At 38.8% G+C, this 15724-nt stretch overlaps 1 protein-coding gene across 1 annotated transcript in view; it reads left to right on the top strand.

Moving 5' to 3' along the window:
- The window catches only part of ATRNL1 (attractin like 1), a 497126-nt gene that overhangs the window by 257199 nt on the left and 224203 nt on the right, over positions 1-15724 (top strand). Inside the window, exon 26 of the mRNA XM_060274775.2 lies at positions 2030-2108. Within this exon, the coding sequence (XP_060130758.2) occupies positions 2030-2108 (79 nt within the window). The remainder of the gene's footprint in view (positions 1-2029; positions 2109-15724) is intronic.

Raw genomic sequence — 15724 nt, 5'->3', positions numbered from 1 at the left:
TGCTTTCGAACTGCTAGGTTGGCAGGAGCTGGGACCAAGCAACGGGAGCTCACCCCGTCACAGGGATTCGAACCGCCGACCTTCTGGTCAGCAAGCCCTAGGCTCAGTGGTTTAACCACAGCGCCACCTGGGCATTCATTAATTCAAAATAGTTGTTAATTCAATGGGTCTACTCTGAGTAAAGCCTAGTGGACTACCACCTATACACTGGCTTGTTTTTAATAACAATAGGAAAAGTTTTTTTCAGTCACATCAAACACTCTATAGTTAAGTAATAAATTCCTGTGGTGTGTTGGAACCTCTATGCATGACCAGAAGTGCTCACATACAATAGTATTAGGGAAACTGCATTAATTGCAAGTTGGTGTGCAATTCCAAAATGTGAGCCATGGGATTTATATTCTCTAGCAGAATTTTGGCATCCATATTTTAAGGAAATTACGTTGTGATTTGTGAATGTAATTCAGAGTCCGTCCAAGTGTCCCTATTTTCCAGGGATAGTCCTGGATTTACAGATTTCTGATTTGATCCCAGAATGTCCCACTTTTCATTAGGACATCCCTATGTTCATCTGAAAATGTTGGAGGGTATGGAATTATGTGACCCCCAAGCCAAGGCGATAAGAAACTATAAAACCTTTAGAAGACATCTGAAGGTAGCTCTATATAGGGAAGATTTTTAATGTTTAATATTTCATTATGTTTTTATATTTGTTGGAAGCTACCCAGAATGCTTGGGGCAACCCAGCCAGAATGCTTATTGTCACAAGCCAGAGTCCACAAGGGAAGGCATCAGAGGAAAGACACTAAGGACCATGAACATAAACCTTTCTCCAATTGCTCCCATTTCCCAGGATATAAATTACAAATACTGTAACTGAAAAAAGGGGAAAACTCCCCAATAATTTTGAGGCATCTCAACTTGTACATTTTCTTTCCTCCTATCAGTAATTGCAGTTCTATGAAAACTGGTTTTGCTGAAGTGCTGTTCTTTACAGAAGTGTAACAGAACAATTTTATTTTAAATGCTGTTCACAGCATTTCACACAGTGCACTGAAACTAGTATTGCTTGATTTACCAACCCAAGCAATCTAAGAAATTAATATCTTGAACATCTAAAACCCCTGAATACTGTGAAACTACAGGAACTCAAAAGCATGAAAGCATTGGGAGCCTAAGAACAAAAAAGTAATTTAACCCACTTTTTATATTAATGCAAACTTAATTTCACTGTTGATATTTATCTACTGTACTTTTGAAAGTATTTTGGTGGTGGGGAATCCAATAATCAACCCCAAGTGAGACAGTAATAGCCTAAAAGTATATGACATATGAACATCTGACTCTTTTCTCTCTGTGAGAACTTTGTGATTCTCTGTAACAGCAGTTTTCTAAGAATCAGGCTTGAATTGCTGCTGGTAGGAAAGGTCCCTCCACTTGATTTGCCCCATTGCAGTTTCCCTTTATTTAGCTTTCTCTGAAAAACTGGTTTTGTTTTATTTACGTTGCAAACTGCCTTAGGATTTTTAGTTATAAAGGGTGGTAGCATATGTAATGCTGTAAATAAATACAAAATGTCCTTGAATATTTCCCAAAAAGTTTCAGTGGGGATAAAAATTAGTTGTCAGGAGTGCATGGTAAGAAGGCACTTTCCCTCAACTTTGGTTTCAGTACAAAAGGATTGTGATTTATTATTGTTGTAAACTTCCTTGGTCATTTGTAGTGATGGAAAGCAATGCAGAAAATCTGCCAGTAAATAAATGCAAGTTTTTGCTGTGCTGTTGACCACCATAATATTTGACCAAATTACAGCTTCTGGAATGCAAATTGGATAAGTGGCATTTGTTATCAGACACCAAGAGAACTAGGGATTGGTGGACTATGTTTTTGTTTCGTTGCTAGTTCGCCTATGTTAGAATACGCTCTCCAGTCTTATTGCCTTCATGCCATCAAATGTCAATGCTTTTCAGAAAAGGTAGTGCAAAAGCACTCTAATCTCTCATTCATTTTTCATGTTTTACTTTTGCAGCTGTTTCTTGTCGCTGTTGCTGGTCGCTGCTGTGGTCTGGAAAATCAAACAAACCTGCTGGGCTTCTCGACGAAGAGAGGTAATGTATCAGTAACACTGCAAATACTATGATGGGGTTTTTTTTTGTCTCAGAGCTGCAGGTGAACATGCAACCTGCTTGTCACACATGGGAAATTAAGCTAAGTCTTTTCACACATAACATTTTTCTTCTTGCCATATTCAGGCAGTACAGGATAATCTACTTTCTTTGCTTAGATAAACGTGGTTAGTTTACTACAAGTTTGACCTATGAAAAAATTGTGCTGCTACTTTTTTACATCCCCTTTGTAAACAATAAATCAAAAATATCTGTTAAGGGTAAGCGGCAATTTTTCAAAGTTGTCCAAGGTCAGATTAGTTTGATATTTGCTGTGTTTTCATATATTTGGTGTACCCTGTCCACAACTGCTCTTTCTACATGTGCACCTGGATATTTTGCCCCTTTTCCTTGGCTTGTTTAGAGGGCAGGTAGGAGCACCTAACTTTAAAAAGCAAACATAGCTTTGGATTTGCCCCACCTCTCCCTCTGCCTAGTTTTGCATACATGAAGTGATGCACAGTGCTGTAATGGTGCCTGCTGTATTAAGCTTGAAAATAAGAAGTTGAAATACCTTTAGATGGCACGCTCGATTCTTCTTTCTTTGCACTTACAGCCATAGCTTCGCTTCAAGCTGCAGCTGCAAAAGAGGACACTGTGGTCACAGCTTGATTAAAATAAAATAAAAATCATCATTTGCATCCACAGATTAAATTGGGTTGGATCTTTTAAGACTCAATGAGCATTTGCATGACAGTATAATAGTACTGAATAAATTACATGGTGATTTAAAAATGTTGCTCTGAGAAACTTCAAAATCACTGTGATAAGAATAAATGTTTTACCGGCTAAGCTGATCTTAGAAATATGTCACTCTTGCAGCCATCAAGGCTTCCATGTCAAACTTTCAGACATAATGACTTGGATACAAAGAAATACTTGTGCACATGTATCCAGTCCATTTATTAGTAAGAGATATCGGGTTGGAATTGTGAGCACAACTCTGCTCATGAAATTATGCTTTCTTGACTCCTCTCATCTACTGCAGCCACTTTGACCTCCCAAAAGCCACGCCTGAGCATAGCTGCCAAGTCCCGGTTAGAAAAATATGGGATCAGCAGCGCCGGTACCGGAAGTTGCTTCTACGCAACATGCGAAGAAGCAACTTCCGGTGCCGGCACTGCCCGATTTCCTGTGCCCAGACATGGGCAGAGCGGCACTGGAAGAAATCCGGGGGAATTACGGGATATATCGCCATTTGGGATGACAGCGGGAAATGGCTTTAAAAACAGGGGTTTCCCGGGGAAAACGGGAGACTTGGCAGCTATGTGCCTGAGGCCCTCTCCAGAGGAATGACATGGGGTGGGGCACAGACAGCTTCATGGGGGTGGGATTCAGGAGGATTCCTTGTGTGAACAGAAGTGCTTTTCAACTGGTGCATAGTCACACCAATATGCAAAGTAATTCATGTATAATTATTCATAAGCGGGGGGGGTGTCAATGGAAATTCAATATTGATATATCTTCTGAATATTATATAACATTAGGATAAAATTGTGCAAATAGTTACTTATCAGAGACTAAATAGTTACTTCAAGGTACCCCAATTTATTGCTTAGCTATCTTGCTTCTTAAAATAGCTTGATATATTTTGTAACCTTCCTGAAAACCTCTGATAGGTCATTATTGACTGTAGAATGATAGTGATGTCATCTGGCCATTATCTTAATTACTTTAATTATGCCAATTTATAACGTTATTTTAATTGGGAGGTGGGAAAATTATTACTATTCCAGAGTCATAGGAAAAATATTTAATTGCAAAGAAATTGATTTAACTACGATGTAGCTGTTGAGACTTCCATTGTACTGTTGTTTGTTAAACTTTTGCACAAAACATAGCACACATGCACTCCAAAAAGATTAGGTATGAAACATGTTTTGAAAACTCTTTCATGTACACATTCCTTTTGTTCTTAAATACAGAGCAGAATGATACAGACTTGCATGTGTCAACCTTTTGCGTAAAAGGGGCATCCTTTTATATCTACAAACTGAAGATTGTAGCGTATATGCTCTGCACATGAGGAACACATGAAAGAGTGTACAGCTGGACTGTGTCTTTTGCTCCCCCCTTGACATCACATTGCCTTTTCAACATCTATGCATTGCACACAGTTGTATGCAGAGAAAGTCCAACATGGGAGCTCCTGCTCATGAGTAGAGGCTCTTCATAATCAAGTGCTCCTGCTCTGGACTTTGCATGTAACTGCATGCAACATAAGTCACATAATACTATACTATGTGTAAGGAGAATGGTTTGAAATGCAAAAGCTAATTAAAACTAATCTAATCTTATATTCTATTCTATTAAGGCACAGGAAAAAATACCAGAGCGAACATTCTGATTATTTGAACAAACCATTATTTTTATCCATGCTTATACACAAATCACTTATGCAGCATGACTTAATATATTTGGTTAGAATTAATATGACAGAGAGCTAAAACACAACCTCTGTCAATTATTCTAAACAGTTCTTTCTGCCAGTAGAGATATTGGATTATTATTTTTTAAAGTACCGGTAAACATTGTTAATATCATGTTGTCTTGCTATTTGTGGTTAAATACATGTCAGAGATTTGGGTAATGATTGTGTCCAAGTGTTTACTAATCCTGAATGGTTGGATTCAGTTCCTATTCTATTCAAAGGGACCCAAGTTTCACTGATTTTAAAATGGACTTAAGTTCAGCAAATTTACATCATATTTTTCTATGCATGTGTCCATGGAAGTTAGTTCCATTATGTTTAGAGGTGCTTACTTCTTTGTAGGCCAAGTCCAGTGAAGCTGTGGGTGGGGGAGTATGCTGTAAATAACAACATATAGCCAGGTGTTGGATTGAAATTAGCTCACAACTTTATTGATTACAGCAGAATAGATTTGGCGTAGGCGTTGGTCATATATCCATTAATAAACCAGCCCACTTACTGACTGGCTGATACGTTGTTCACTAAAAGACAGGGGTTGGCTGATGCTGGGGTACCTCATGGCATTAACCATTTTGGGTAGGCCTCATTCAGCCACTGGTAGAGGATGCTCTGGTCCTTCAGCCCCCAAGCTAGGCTTCTGAAAAGAGAATGCTACCCTCCAGGGTCACTTAAGGGGATTCCCATACATATGGGATGGGTAGAGTGCCTCTTCCGCCTAAGGATCCAGCCAGTGCCCTTCCCATCTTCATAAGTTGTGATGATTGTTATGAGGTAGGTGGAAACCCCCCATAATTAAAGCCAGTTTGTATGTAGGCAAAATTCCTCCCAGCCCTAAAATGAGCAACAGTCCATAGCAACGTCATTGGTCAACAGACTCATTTCTGCAGAAGAGTCAGAGGTTTTTTAATAGAGGGTGAGTGGGAGGGAAAGTCTGCCAATACTGAGGTAGGGATGCAGGACCCACCTTTAATAACCAAGGAGTGGACCAGAGGGCAGTCTATTTTCTTGCTACTTCATTTGAAGGATGGGCTGTGCCTGTCTCAGGCACTGTGTGCAGATGTAAGGTCTCATGAGCCAAACTAGAAGCTATATTAAGCTTATCATTGGTGCCTGTCAATAGCAGGATGTTCACAGATGGACATGCTTGAAAGCCTTCTCACAATCAAGGACCCTCATTTGCATTTCATATTAAGGCACAGTGCCCCCAAACCACTGTAGTTGCTGCTGCATCCTGCTTCTGGTTGCTATATGCTCCAAGCCCATTTCCTTCATGTCTTTCTACAGTGCTGGGCAGGCTCTTAGGCTGAATGGTGTAGAAGGCATTGTAAATCACTCAATGAGGGAATGGAGCACAACTGGTGAGAGCTGTGGCCTTGAAAGAGTCTTGAGGGCTGTATAGTGAGCCTAAAGTTCCTCACCCCTGTTCACATAATCAAATAACTATTTTTCTCGAGTAAATGTTATTTCCATTTTTATGAACAAAATATTTTGTATGTGGGAAGTGTCTGTGGAATTAATGCTAGCATTGTTCCTGGTGTTCTGCTCCCCATTTGAGGTAACATTGGGAGTTGGTCACCAAAATTATGTCTGCCTTCAAAGGTGAATAATCTCTAGTTTATGAATTATTTTTGTTAAGGTTCTGCATTAACTAATCCACCTCATCAGTACTTGAAACAGAACTGCTTTGAAATGCAATGGCCCTGTGCCTCCTCATTAATGACAATTTTACATTCTGTTGGAATTGGGCATTTATACATCCATTGCAAAAGTTGAGGCAAGTAATTAGCCAGAGGTTCAGCAGCTTTTTAGTGAAGAGACTTTTAAGTGGTGGTGTTATAAGTGAATGCTTTCTTCTTTATAGGTCTCTTATGCATAAGTGGAGGCTTTGATGTTATTGACGTTGAATATTATAGTTGGAGCTTTTTTTTTAGTCATGTGGTTATTACTAAAAAGCAAATGCAGGTCAAAGCTGGAGATGCTGGTTTCACATTCAGTGTCTTGTTACATTTTCACTGACAGGAGCTGGGATCGAAATAACTGCTGACTCTTCTCTATACCCACAATGGCTTTGGGCTTGTGACTCCATAGGAACTGATTTTTACACGGAGAGACCTTTTTATGAGGTGGCTTAGTGAGCATTTACTTATCAAAGACAGGCAGAGGGGAAAGCAAACAGTGGGTTCACCCAAGCCCTATCTAGACTAACTCTTTGGATCCCTGTCAAAACTTTCTTTATCCTTTTAAACAACCACTTTTTTTGTATACAAATAACCTCTTCTTTGTATACAAAAACCACTCTTCTGTATTTTAATTCTTTGAGCAGCACAAAGTTGTTTCCAAATAACTGAAAATCATTACTTGAATCCAAATTGTGAGTAATTTTATTAGGTCTAATTAAATAATAACAGCTAACATACTGAACATACATTGGTTATTGTTGTTGTTTAGTCGTTTGGTCGTGTCCGACTCTTCGTGACCCCATACATTGGTAGGAAGCGACATCAAGCAGCAAGCTGTGCCCACCCCCAAAAGCCTATATGCAATCAGCCAGAGCTGTCCCCGAGACCCCAAGTCCTGGACTGGCTACCCTGCAATTGACTCTAGGGACGCACGTAGCACTGAGCTGCCCCTATAATGATTCCTGCCTGGCAAGCTGTGCTGTAATCCAGTAAGAGCTGCAAACTGAGCCCATTAATCTCATGAAATACTGATGCAAGCCATCTGTGAAATAAACAAATTTTAGTGTATAGAAAATGACTTATAAGTCTGGTAAATATTACAAATGTAGGGTTTGTCAACACCATGTTTAACTGTGTGCTTGCAGCTGCCCCATTTAATTTGTGTAGTCCACAGGACAATCCAATCTCAATGCTTTTCACGTATAAATTTGGGTTTACCTGATACAGGGATAATCTGGTAAATTAGATTAAATTTCCAAACCACTCAAATTGGCCTTCACATACAATTTGTTTCAGTTACAGGTAGGTAGCCGTGTCAGTCTGCTATAGTTGAAACAAAATAAAAAATTTCCTTCCAGTAGCACCTTAGAGACCAACTTTGTTATTGGTATGAGCTTTCATGTGCATGCAGACTCCTTCAGATACTTCAGATTCTTCAGATGTGGGCATGCACACGAAAGCTCATACCAATAACAAACTTAGTTGGTCTCTAAGGTGCTACTGGAAGGAATTTGTTTCAGTATTTTTCGGTGGGTGGATCAGTTGTCATTTTCTACTACTTTCCTTTCCATTCACCCTACTTCCTCACTGCTTTCATTTCATTTTCAGCTGTACTTATAATGATTTCTGGTGTGCTCCTGAACAGAGGAATACATTTTTCTTTTGATACTCTCAGATTTGCACAAAACCAGAAAACTGTACAACCAAACCACATAAAAAAGCTATACCAGTTATATTGGACAGCAATATGAAAAATGTGTGCTGAGGATTTACAATTGCTTTAATTTCTTTTGCAGTGGAGTAGTAGGGGCATGTCAGGAGCCTTTAATATACCGTACATTTTTGTTTTGATCACTCAGATTTGCCTGTGCGCTTTTGCACAATACTTGAGCAGGGATTTTTAAAAAGGGGGAAAGGGGAGGGGACAATTTGAATTTGGGGGGGGGGCTGGATTAACAGCTAAATGATGCTCAAATGTTGATGAGCCCACAGCATCCTATAGAATGTTATTTATCTTTGTCATGAACTAAAATCTTCACTGTAGAACATAATTTATTATAATGTCATTATTCCGAGCAGCTACTTATTTGCTTAACATGGATGCCAAGATAAATTAACCATACTTTTTTCCTATTTATAATTAATAATTTACATATAACCTTTGGCTTTTCTTTTATCTTCAAGTATTGATATAAGACATATAAAATCAGCCTGTGTGTGGAAAGAATGCTTTGAAATGCAAAATCTAATTAAAATGGATGCAGTGTTATTTTAGGACTGTTGAACGATACTATAGGGAATATCATGAATATTTGAACAGACCATTATTTTTTTATCTGTGCTATTCAATTTATGCACCAGTCAATTGTGAAAAATGAGCTGGTTCTTTTGGTTTGAGTATAGTGAACAAGAGAGGTAAATCAGCTGAAACACAAGTAATCAACACAATGAAACCATTTCTATAATTTTATTTGGGGATGTATACTTAAAATAAATTGTTAATTTGATCTGACATTACATGGGAAGTTAAGTCATATAGATCAGGCATCCCCAAACTGCGGCCCTCCAGATGTTTTGGCCTACAACTCCCATGATCCCTAGCTAACAGGACCAGTGGTCAGGGATGATGGGAATTGTAGTCCAAAACATCTGGAGGGCCGAAGTTTGGGGATGCCTGATATAGATGCTTCATTTGCAGTTGCTGGTGATGAATTCCATTCTATACATGAGATAGAGCTAGCAGGCTCTACCCCCTTTCCCAGTGGGTTATGGCTAGCACAAGTTTTCTTCCTGTTATGGCCAAAGAGCCCTTCAAAGCTTGATTGGTGGCAGCTGTGGGTAGCAAGGCTGGTGGATTCCCACAGCACCTAGAAGAGAGAAGGGAACTGGTGCTTCCTTTCATAAGTGGAGAACAGGAAGAACAAGGAGGGCACTGCTCTAGCTCTCTAAAGGATGTATGCAAGTTGCTGCCAGCAGACTTAACTCAGTACCTTGACTTACAGCTTCAGCAGTTCTGTGAGGACACAGGTGAGGAAGGAAAGAGTTGAGATTGGTTTGGGTACAGCCAGCTAGCAAAGAAATGCAAAGCAGAAGCTCATAAAGGAACTACCGGTATATTTGAATATACTAAACCAGGCATCCCCAAACTGTGGCCCTCCAGATGTTTTGGCCTACAACTCCCATGATCCCTAGCTAACAGGACCAGTGGTATGGGGTGATGGGAATTGTAGTCCAAAACATCTAGAGGGCCGAAGTTTGGGGGTGCCTGTACTAAACTGTCAGGGGTGAGCAGAAAGTAGATAGAAGTCCCATAAATCCCAGCCACAGAACTCATTCCCAGAAGGCTGGTGAATCTCTCTCAAAAGAGTAAGGGCACTTCCAGATGTTCCTGGTTTTCAAGTGGGATTCATTCACATACCAGCAAATTCATGTTGTACTATTAAAGCTGATTTTGATCTCTTTTGTGACAAACCCACTTCCCTAAAAGATCAGGCTTCTTGTGATAAGGAAAGTTACAGGGAAACAAATTAGAATGAACTAGGCCATCTAAAAGTGCTCTAAGAGTGACAGCTACCAATAAGTTCTGCAAGACTCTTCCAGGATCTGCAGGCTGCTTCCTACCAGGGAGCCCTCAAGATCAGCCTTCCCTAGAATTTCTCCTGGCCCTAAGCCTAACCCGAGTACTGTTAGGAGACCTACAATGCTGTAACTTGGACTTGGACTCAAGAAAAGTTTTGAGTCTCTTTCCCTGGGGGCATGACACCCTCACGAACCCTTCTCTCTCTCTATTCCTAACCCCTAGAAGAGTGTACTCAGAATATAAATGAATATCCGTTTTAGAAGGGAATGGGATCCTTCTAAAAGATCACTTTACACTTTCTTGGAGTGATGAATCCCTGTCTCTTAAGAGGGGAGTATCTGTCAGGCTTCGGGTCAGGGCACCATGTCCCTGAAGGTCTCATCTACATAGCTTCTCCAGTTCAGCTGTGTGAGCCAAAAAAGAACAGACTTGTAGAAAGCACAGGAAAACGAAGTCTGCCCTACAGGCTGATACTTTTACATGTGACACTCTGATTGATGCACTGCATAATTTTCAAACCCTTCTGGCTTTCCAGCTTCATAATTGGCTCAGTCTTTAAGACAGCAACAATAGGGAGAAAGATGCTTGCTGTGGCCTTGATTGTGCCCTTGATGGAGGAACAGCTTTTCAGGCAGGAGAATTCATGGGGATTTGATTTTTCACAAGGAGGTAGCTACTAAGAAGGGCCTATGTTCTCTGGGAAGCTACTATTGTGAGTAATGTAAACTGTGTTATGGTTTGGGTTCAATGCATAATTCCAAACAGTTCCAAATTGGAACTGCTCAGCTACATCCCTAGTTCAGATCTTTGGAAACCATAAATTCTCCTGAAGAGATTGTTTTAACACATTGTAGACCAGAAGATAGGTGGCTGAAGCTAGAGAAGGGAATCTTGAGGACTGTGATGATGGAATCTCAGTTCCATATTCTGTTGCCTTGTTGTCTTAAACACACCCAACTTCACTCTGTTTCTCTCACTCACATTGTGCCATTTATGAGAAAATGGTATGGGGCATTTGATGATGCATTTCTTAGTGTCTTCTGCTTGAACCCTGTTGGTGCCTGGGAAGGCAACAATTCAGGTTGCTGAATTAACCCTTGCATGGCTTGCGATACCAGTACCTGAAGGAACACCTCTTTCTTTTAGATTCTTAAACAATTTTTGCTTTTTATTAGTATTCTTTAAAATCATTTATGGAAGTTCTTTGGTCTGTCCTTGAGGAGGCATTTTTTTTGTTCCTTTGTTAAGGCTGATTATGCCATGTTAATTTGAAAGGTTGTATTTGTTTATATTGTACATCTTTAATTATTGTATTGTAATTTGCCTAGAGGCTTTGGCATAGGTGGGTCAGGTTAGCCATATTGATTTGTATGCTGTTGGTGGATTTTTGTCATTGAACTGTTGGGCTGTGTGTGATGAAGGGGAGCCATACCGGGGTGAAGGCGTCTTCTTCTATTTGTCCCCGTGGTTAATTTTTCTAGTAAGGCTGTTTCCCATACTATTTGGCACCAGGATTGTGAAATTATGATATTTTAGATTGCAGTTCCCATACATGCTTTTGCTCTTTGATACCACTGGTCACTTCTCAAGGTTTTCCATTTAGTCTCATTTCCATTTGCTCTGCTCTGCTATATTTAATATGCTCCATTATTGCAATTGCAGTTTTCTTTTCTAAGATAGATGTTTGTTAAATCTCAACTGAAGGTGCCTTTGATGTTGAATGGCTGGCATTTATGATAACAATAAAATAACTTGTATAAATGTGGGTACACATAATCATGGCTGGCAGCAATTTATTGTTATATGTAGTGTGTGTCCTGCATATTTAATACAAGTTTCTGAGAAGATAATATGATTGTAGTTATGTGGGGCTAATGGTAAGATAAGGAAATTGGTTGTTTTTCATACAACTTAGAGATTTGCAGTAATACAATTGCAAGCTAGGGGGGGGGATCACAATTTAAATGAGAAAAATGCTTCAGGATTTATTTGGCAAGGTTAATGCTTAGTTCTTCTGTGAAAGAAGGCTGTAAATATGCTGTTAGGAGTGTCACTGACTTTGTCTTTCTATTTCCTATAAAGATTTAATATTAAATATTACATAGTAAGCTCTTTGGAATACACAAAGTACCCCAGAAAGAGCACTGCCCCTCCCTTAACACCCCATATTGTAAAGAGTGCTCACAAACATTTGTCATCATTGCACATTTATTATAATAAGCACATTTTTGCAAGCAATTTCCCCCATACGTATTTTTGTACGTTATCTTCACACACTCATTATAAGCATTTTTGTACACATTTATATGGCTGTAGAACAGCATTGCAGAATTCAGAGAAGTGAAATTTCATACCGGGTAGGTTAGCTGTATTTCGGTGTGCTTATTCTTTCTGGAAGAGACCATTAGAAGAGACCAAAATTATGGGTCTTAAATCATCAGAGAGTTAGGGACTTGTCTGTCCCCTGCATGTGAAGGCAGGCTACAGTGGATTGAGAGGACAATACCAATAGTGGATCCAATGGTCAAGAAGGTGGTTTCTGCATATGCTGAAATGAGGGGCAGGGGAAGGTAGCCCATCTAGGAGAAAAAACTCTGATCTGAAACCTCCACTGCCTTGCGGTTACACTCATTCATGAGAAAGGCTTTGCAAGTAAACCCTATGAATAATCTATCTGCTGCCTTGAAAGACATTTTTTGGGCAGCCCAGGACCTCCATATTACAATGCCGAGGCTTATGCCCCCAAATAAAAACAAATAAAACTGAGAAAAGCAATTAAAAGTGACAGGTAAAAGCTAAAAATCCAATGCAGCAACAATACTGTAATCAAAACAGAAACCCTGAAAAAAGAAACTAGTCTTAAAAATAGCTGGTGATTGTTACTGAAAAGGTTATGTCCCATGTCACTGCCAACTGCAACTCTCATGGTAGACACAATGCAAAGCTCCTCTGATGACAACAGTCGGGAGCCTTAAGAGTGCTTTGCCTCTCCTCACTCAACAGCATGATGTTGCAATTGTGTTTTATCACGCATAAACCAAATTCCTAGAAATCAGGGTTGAAAAAACATAGGCTTATCGGAATACAATGGACTAACAGCATCATATATGTGAGAGTGAACAAAGCATGGCAATTCCACAGAAAGTGGTTAGTGAGAAATCTGACATATTCATACTCATGCTTTCATTTTACAATTCATACCTAAATATCCATAACTGGGGGACAGATAGTACCATGAAACATTATCATTTGTCTGCACACTCACACTTTTTTTAAAATTATCTGTGACAATTTAGTTTGCTGCAGTAGTATTCTGAACTAAGGGACAGCAAAAAAAAAGCATAGCTAATCAGATCTTGGGTTTGTTATTTATGTACAGCATTAATTTTACAATTTCTACAAGCCATGCTTTTATTAATGTTTTTAATTTAAGAAGCTGTTTCTGTCATTATTGGTATAGTTGCCATAACGGTGAAGCAGTGCAGAAATAGAAAAGGCATTCTGTAATATATGACTTAAATAAAGAAAACAAATGTAATGGATTAATAAGAATTTCAAGTAAAGCCAGCAAGCTGAAATATTCTTCCTTCAAGCTGAGATATTTTGTGGGGTGTAAGAAATAAACTAGCTAATTCAGCTTTAGGACTAAATACAAATAATAATAATAATAATAATAATAATAATAATAATAATAATAATTGAATTTATATACCACCCTATACCCGGAGGTTTCAGGGTGGTTCACAGAATAAAATCAAACTATAAAACTACAAAGTACATAATCAAAATAAAAACAACAACCCATTACCCCCTCCAAAAAACCCCACATTTTAAAAGGGCATAGGATGTAAACCAGATCAACCAAAGGCCTGGTTAAAAAGGAACACTTTTTCCTGGCGCCTAAAGGTGTATAATGAAGGTGTCATGCAAACTTCCCTGTTGAGAGCATTCTGCAGAATGGGGAGCCACTGCAGAGAAGGCCCGTTCTCATATTGCCATCCTCCGGAAATCTTGAGGAGGAGGCACAAGAAGAAGGGCCTCAGATGATGTAAACTGTTCATTTTTTTCAACTGTTTCTTATACCTGAAATATAAACTCTCTGGATATTAAAAAATACTGTATTATTTCCAGACATAGTCATGCTTAAAGTAGACCCTTTGGAATGAATCGGATTTAAGTTAGTCACTAATGCAAGTTTTATTAATTTCAATGGGTCCATTCTAAGCATGTCTGAGTCTGGATGCAGTGCATTGGATTTTACTACTTCCAGATTTTCCTAGGTGGAATAAAGGACTAAATAACAGATGACAAACAACAGAAAAATTGTCCCTTGATGATGTGAAGTAAGTCATCATATGTATCAAATCAGCAAGTGCTGGACTTTGATCTCAAAAATATAAGCTGTGAAGATTACTACTATATTCATTGAGCCATCCTTTTTTTTGGGGGGGGGGAACCTCACAGTACTGTTGTGAATGTGAATCAGATATTAGCTTCACAACCAAAAGGGGAAATTTGTTGATTTATTAAAGGGTATAGCCAGTGACTTTATATAAAACAAGCCTGTTTTGAAAGTGAAAGATTGGAGTCAGGTCAGACTAAACGGTGAACGAGGTGAGCAAATGTTATCCCTTCTCCCTAGCCCAGCACCCACATTTTCCCTTTCAAGCCCCATATTTATCAATATCTGGAAGACCCATTGCATAGTTAATACCATAGACCTGTTGTCATTTTTTTTGTATTGAATTGAAGCAGCATTACAGCCTTACAGACTTTGTTACAGTGACTTGAGCTAAGGAAACCAATAATGAGTGTCTAGTTAAGCCTCTCTTAAAGACATGTTTGGTCCTTTTGCTCTTAGCATATTTGACAAATGTTTTGCTGAGGATCCAGAGAACAAAGGGCCCTGATTATTCTTGAGTGTACGCAGTTAAAAGTGAAAAGTGAAAAAGAAATTACTTCCTCATTTGGTTCTTAATTTGGTGTTTAATTTTTAAAATAGGTATGCTCCTACAAGTCTTAGAATTACAGTACTTTTGAGTTAATTTTGTACCTGGTTTTCCAGAGCTGCACATTTTTAAGGCCTTTCTCATAAATGACACTTCATGATCAAGAGTAACCACTTCAAACTTTTGTTATAATAATAAAGATAAGAGGGTAACTACTGGATCCCCCCCCCTGTGCTTGTGTATTCCTCATCCTACCCACAAGAGCTACCTACCACCCCCCATAAGAAAATAAGAGTTTGGCAAGATCAGACCAATGGTCCACCTGATTCAGTATTGGCCATATTGACCAGTCATGGTGGTTCTGCAATCATTTTAAAAAACTATAATACTATTGCTTACAATATAAACTCAAACTCACAAGCAATATCTGGAAGACCCATTGCATAGTTAATACCATAGACCTGTTGTCATTTTTTGTAATGAATTGAAGCAGCATACTGCTCATATCAAATTGTGTTCTGCAGAGCATAGAGTTTTTTGTTTTGTTTTTAAAAAGCATGCAAAACTGCTTTAAAAAAAAAAGGCAAAGAATTCCCAGTACTCTTCCTTAATTTGGTGCCATGTTATTTCTGATTGACAGTATGCAGTATAATGCAAATATTCTAAAATATGTTGTCTAGTGAACCCTAGAGACCTTTTGTATCTTAATTCATTACACAGCAATTTGAAAGAGGACAAATTAAAAGTTACCTACATTGTAGGGATTTCACAGTGAATTAGGGTGCTTTTTATCTACATTGTGTGCATTCTAATTATAATTAGGATTCATGTGCATTTGACATTCATGTATATACTAGTTTGAAACATTTTGTGACACAAAACACTGTACCTTCAGTTGTTAATGACATTTCATTTGAATG

This window comes from Zootoca vivipara, chromosome 5, assembly GCF_965207765.1.
Source record: "Zootoca vivipara chromosome 5, rZooViv2.hap1.1, whole genome shotgun sequence".
NCBI classification, from domain to species: Eukaryota; Metazoa; Chordata; class Lepidosauria; order Squamata; family Lacertidae; genus Zootoca; species Zootoca vivipara.
This window is presented reverse-complemented; position numbering and strand designations above follow the sequence as displayed.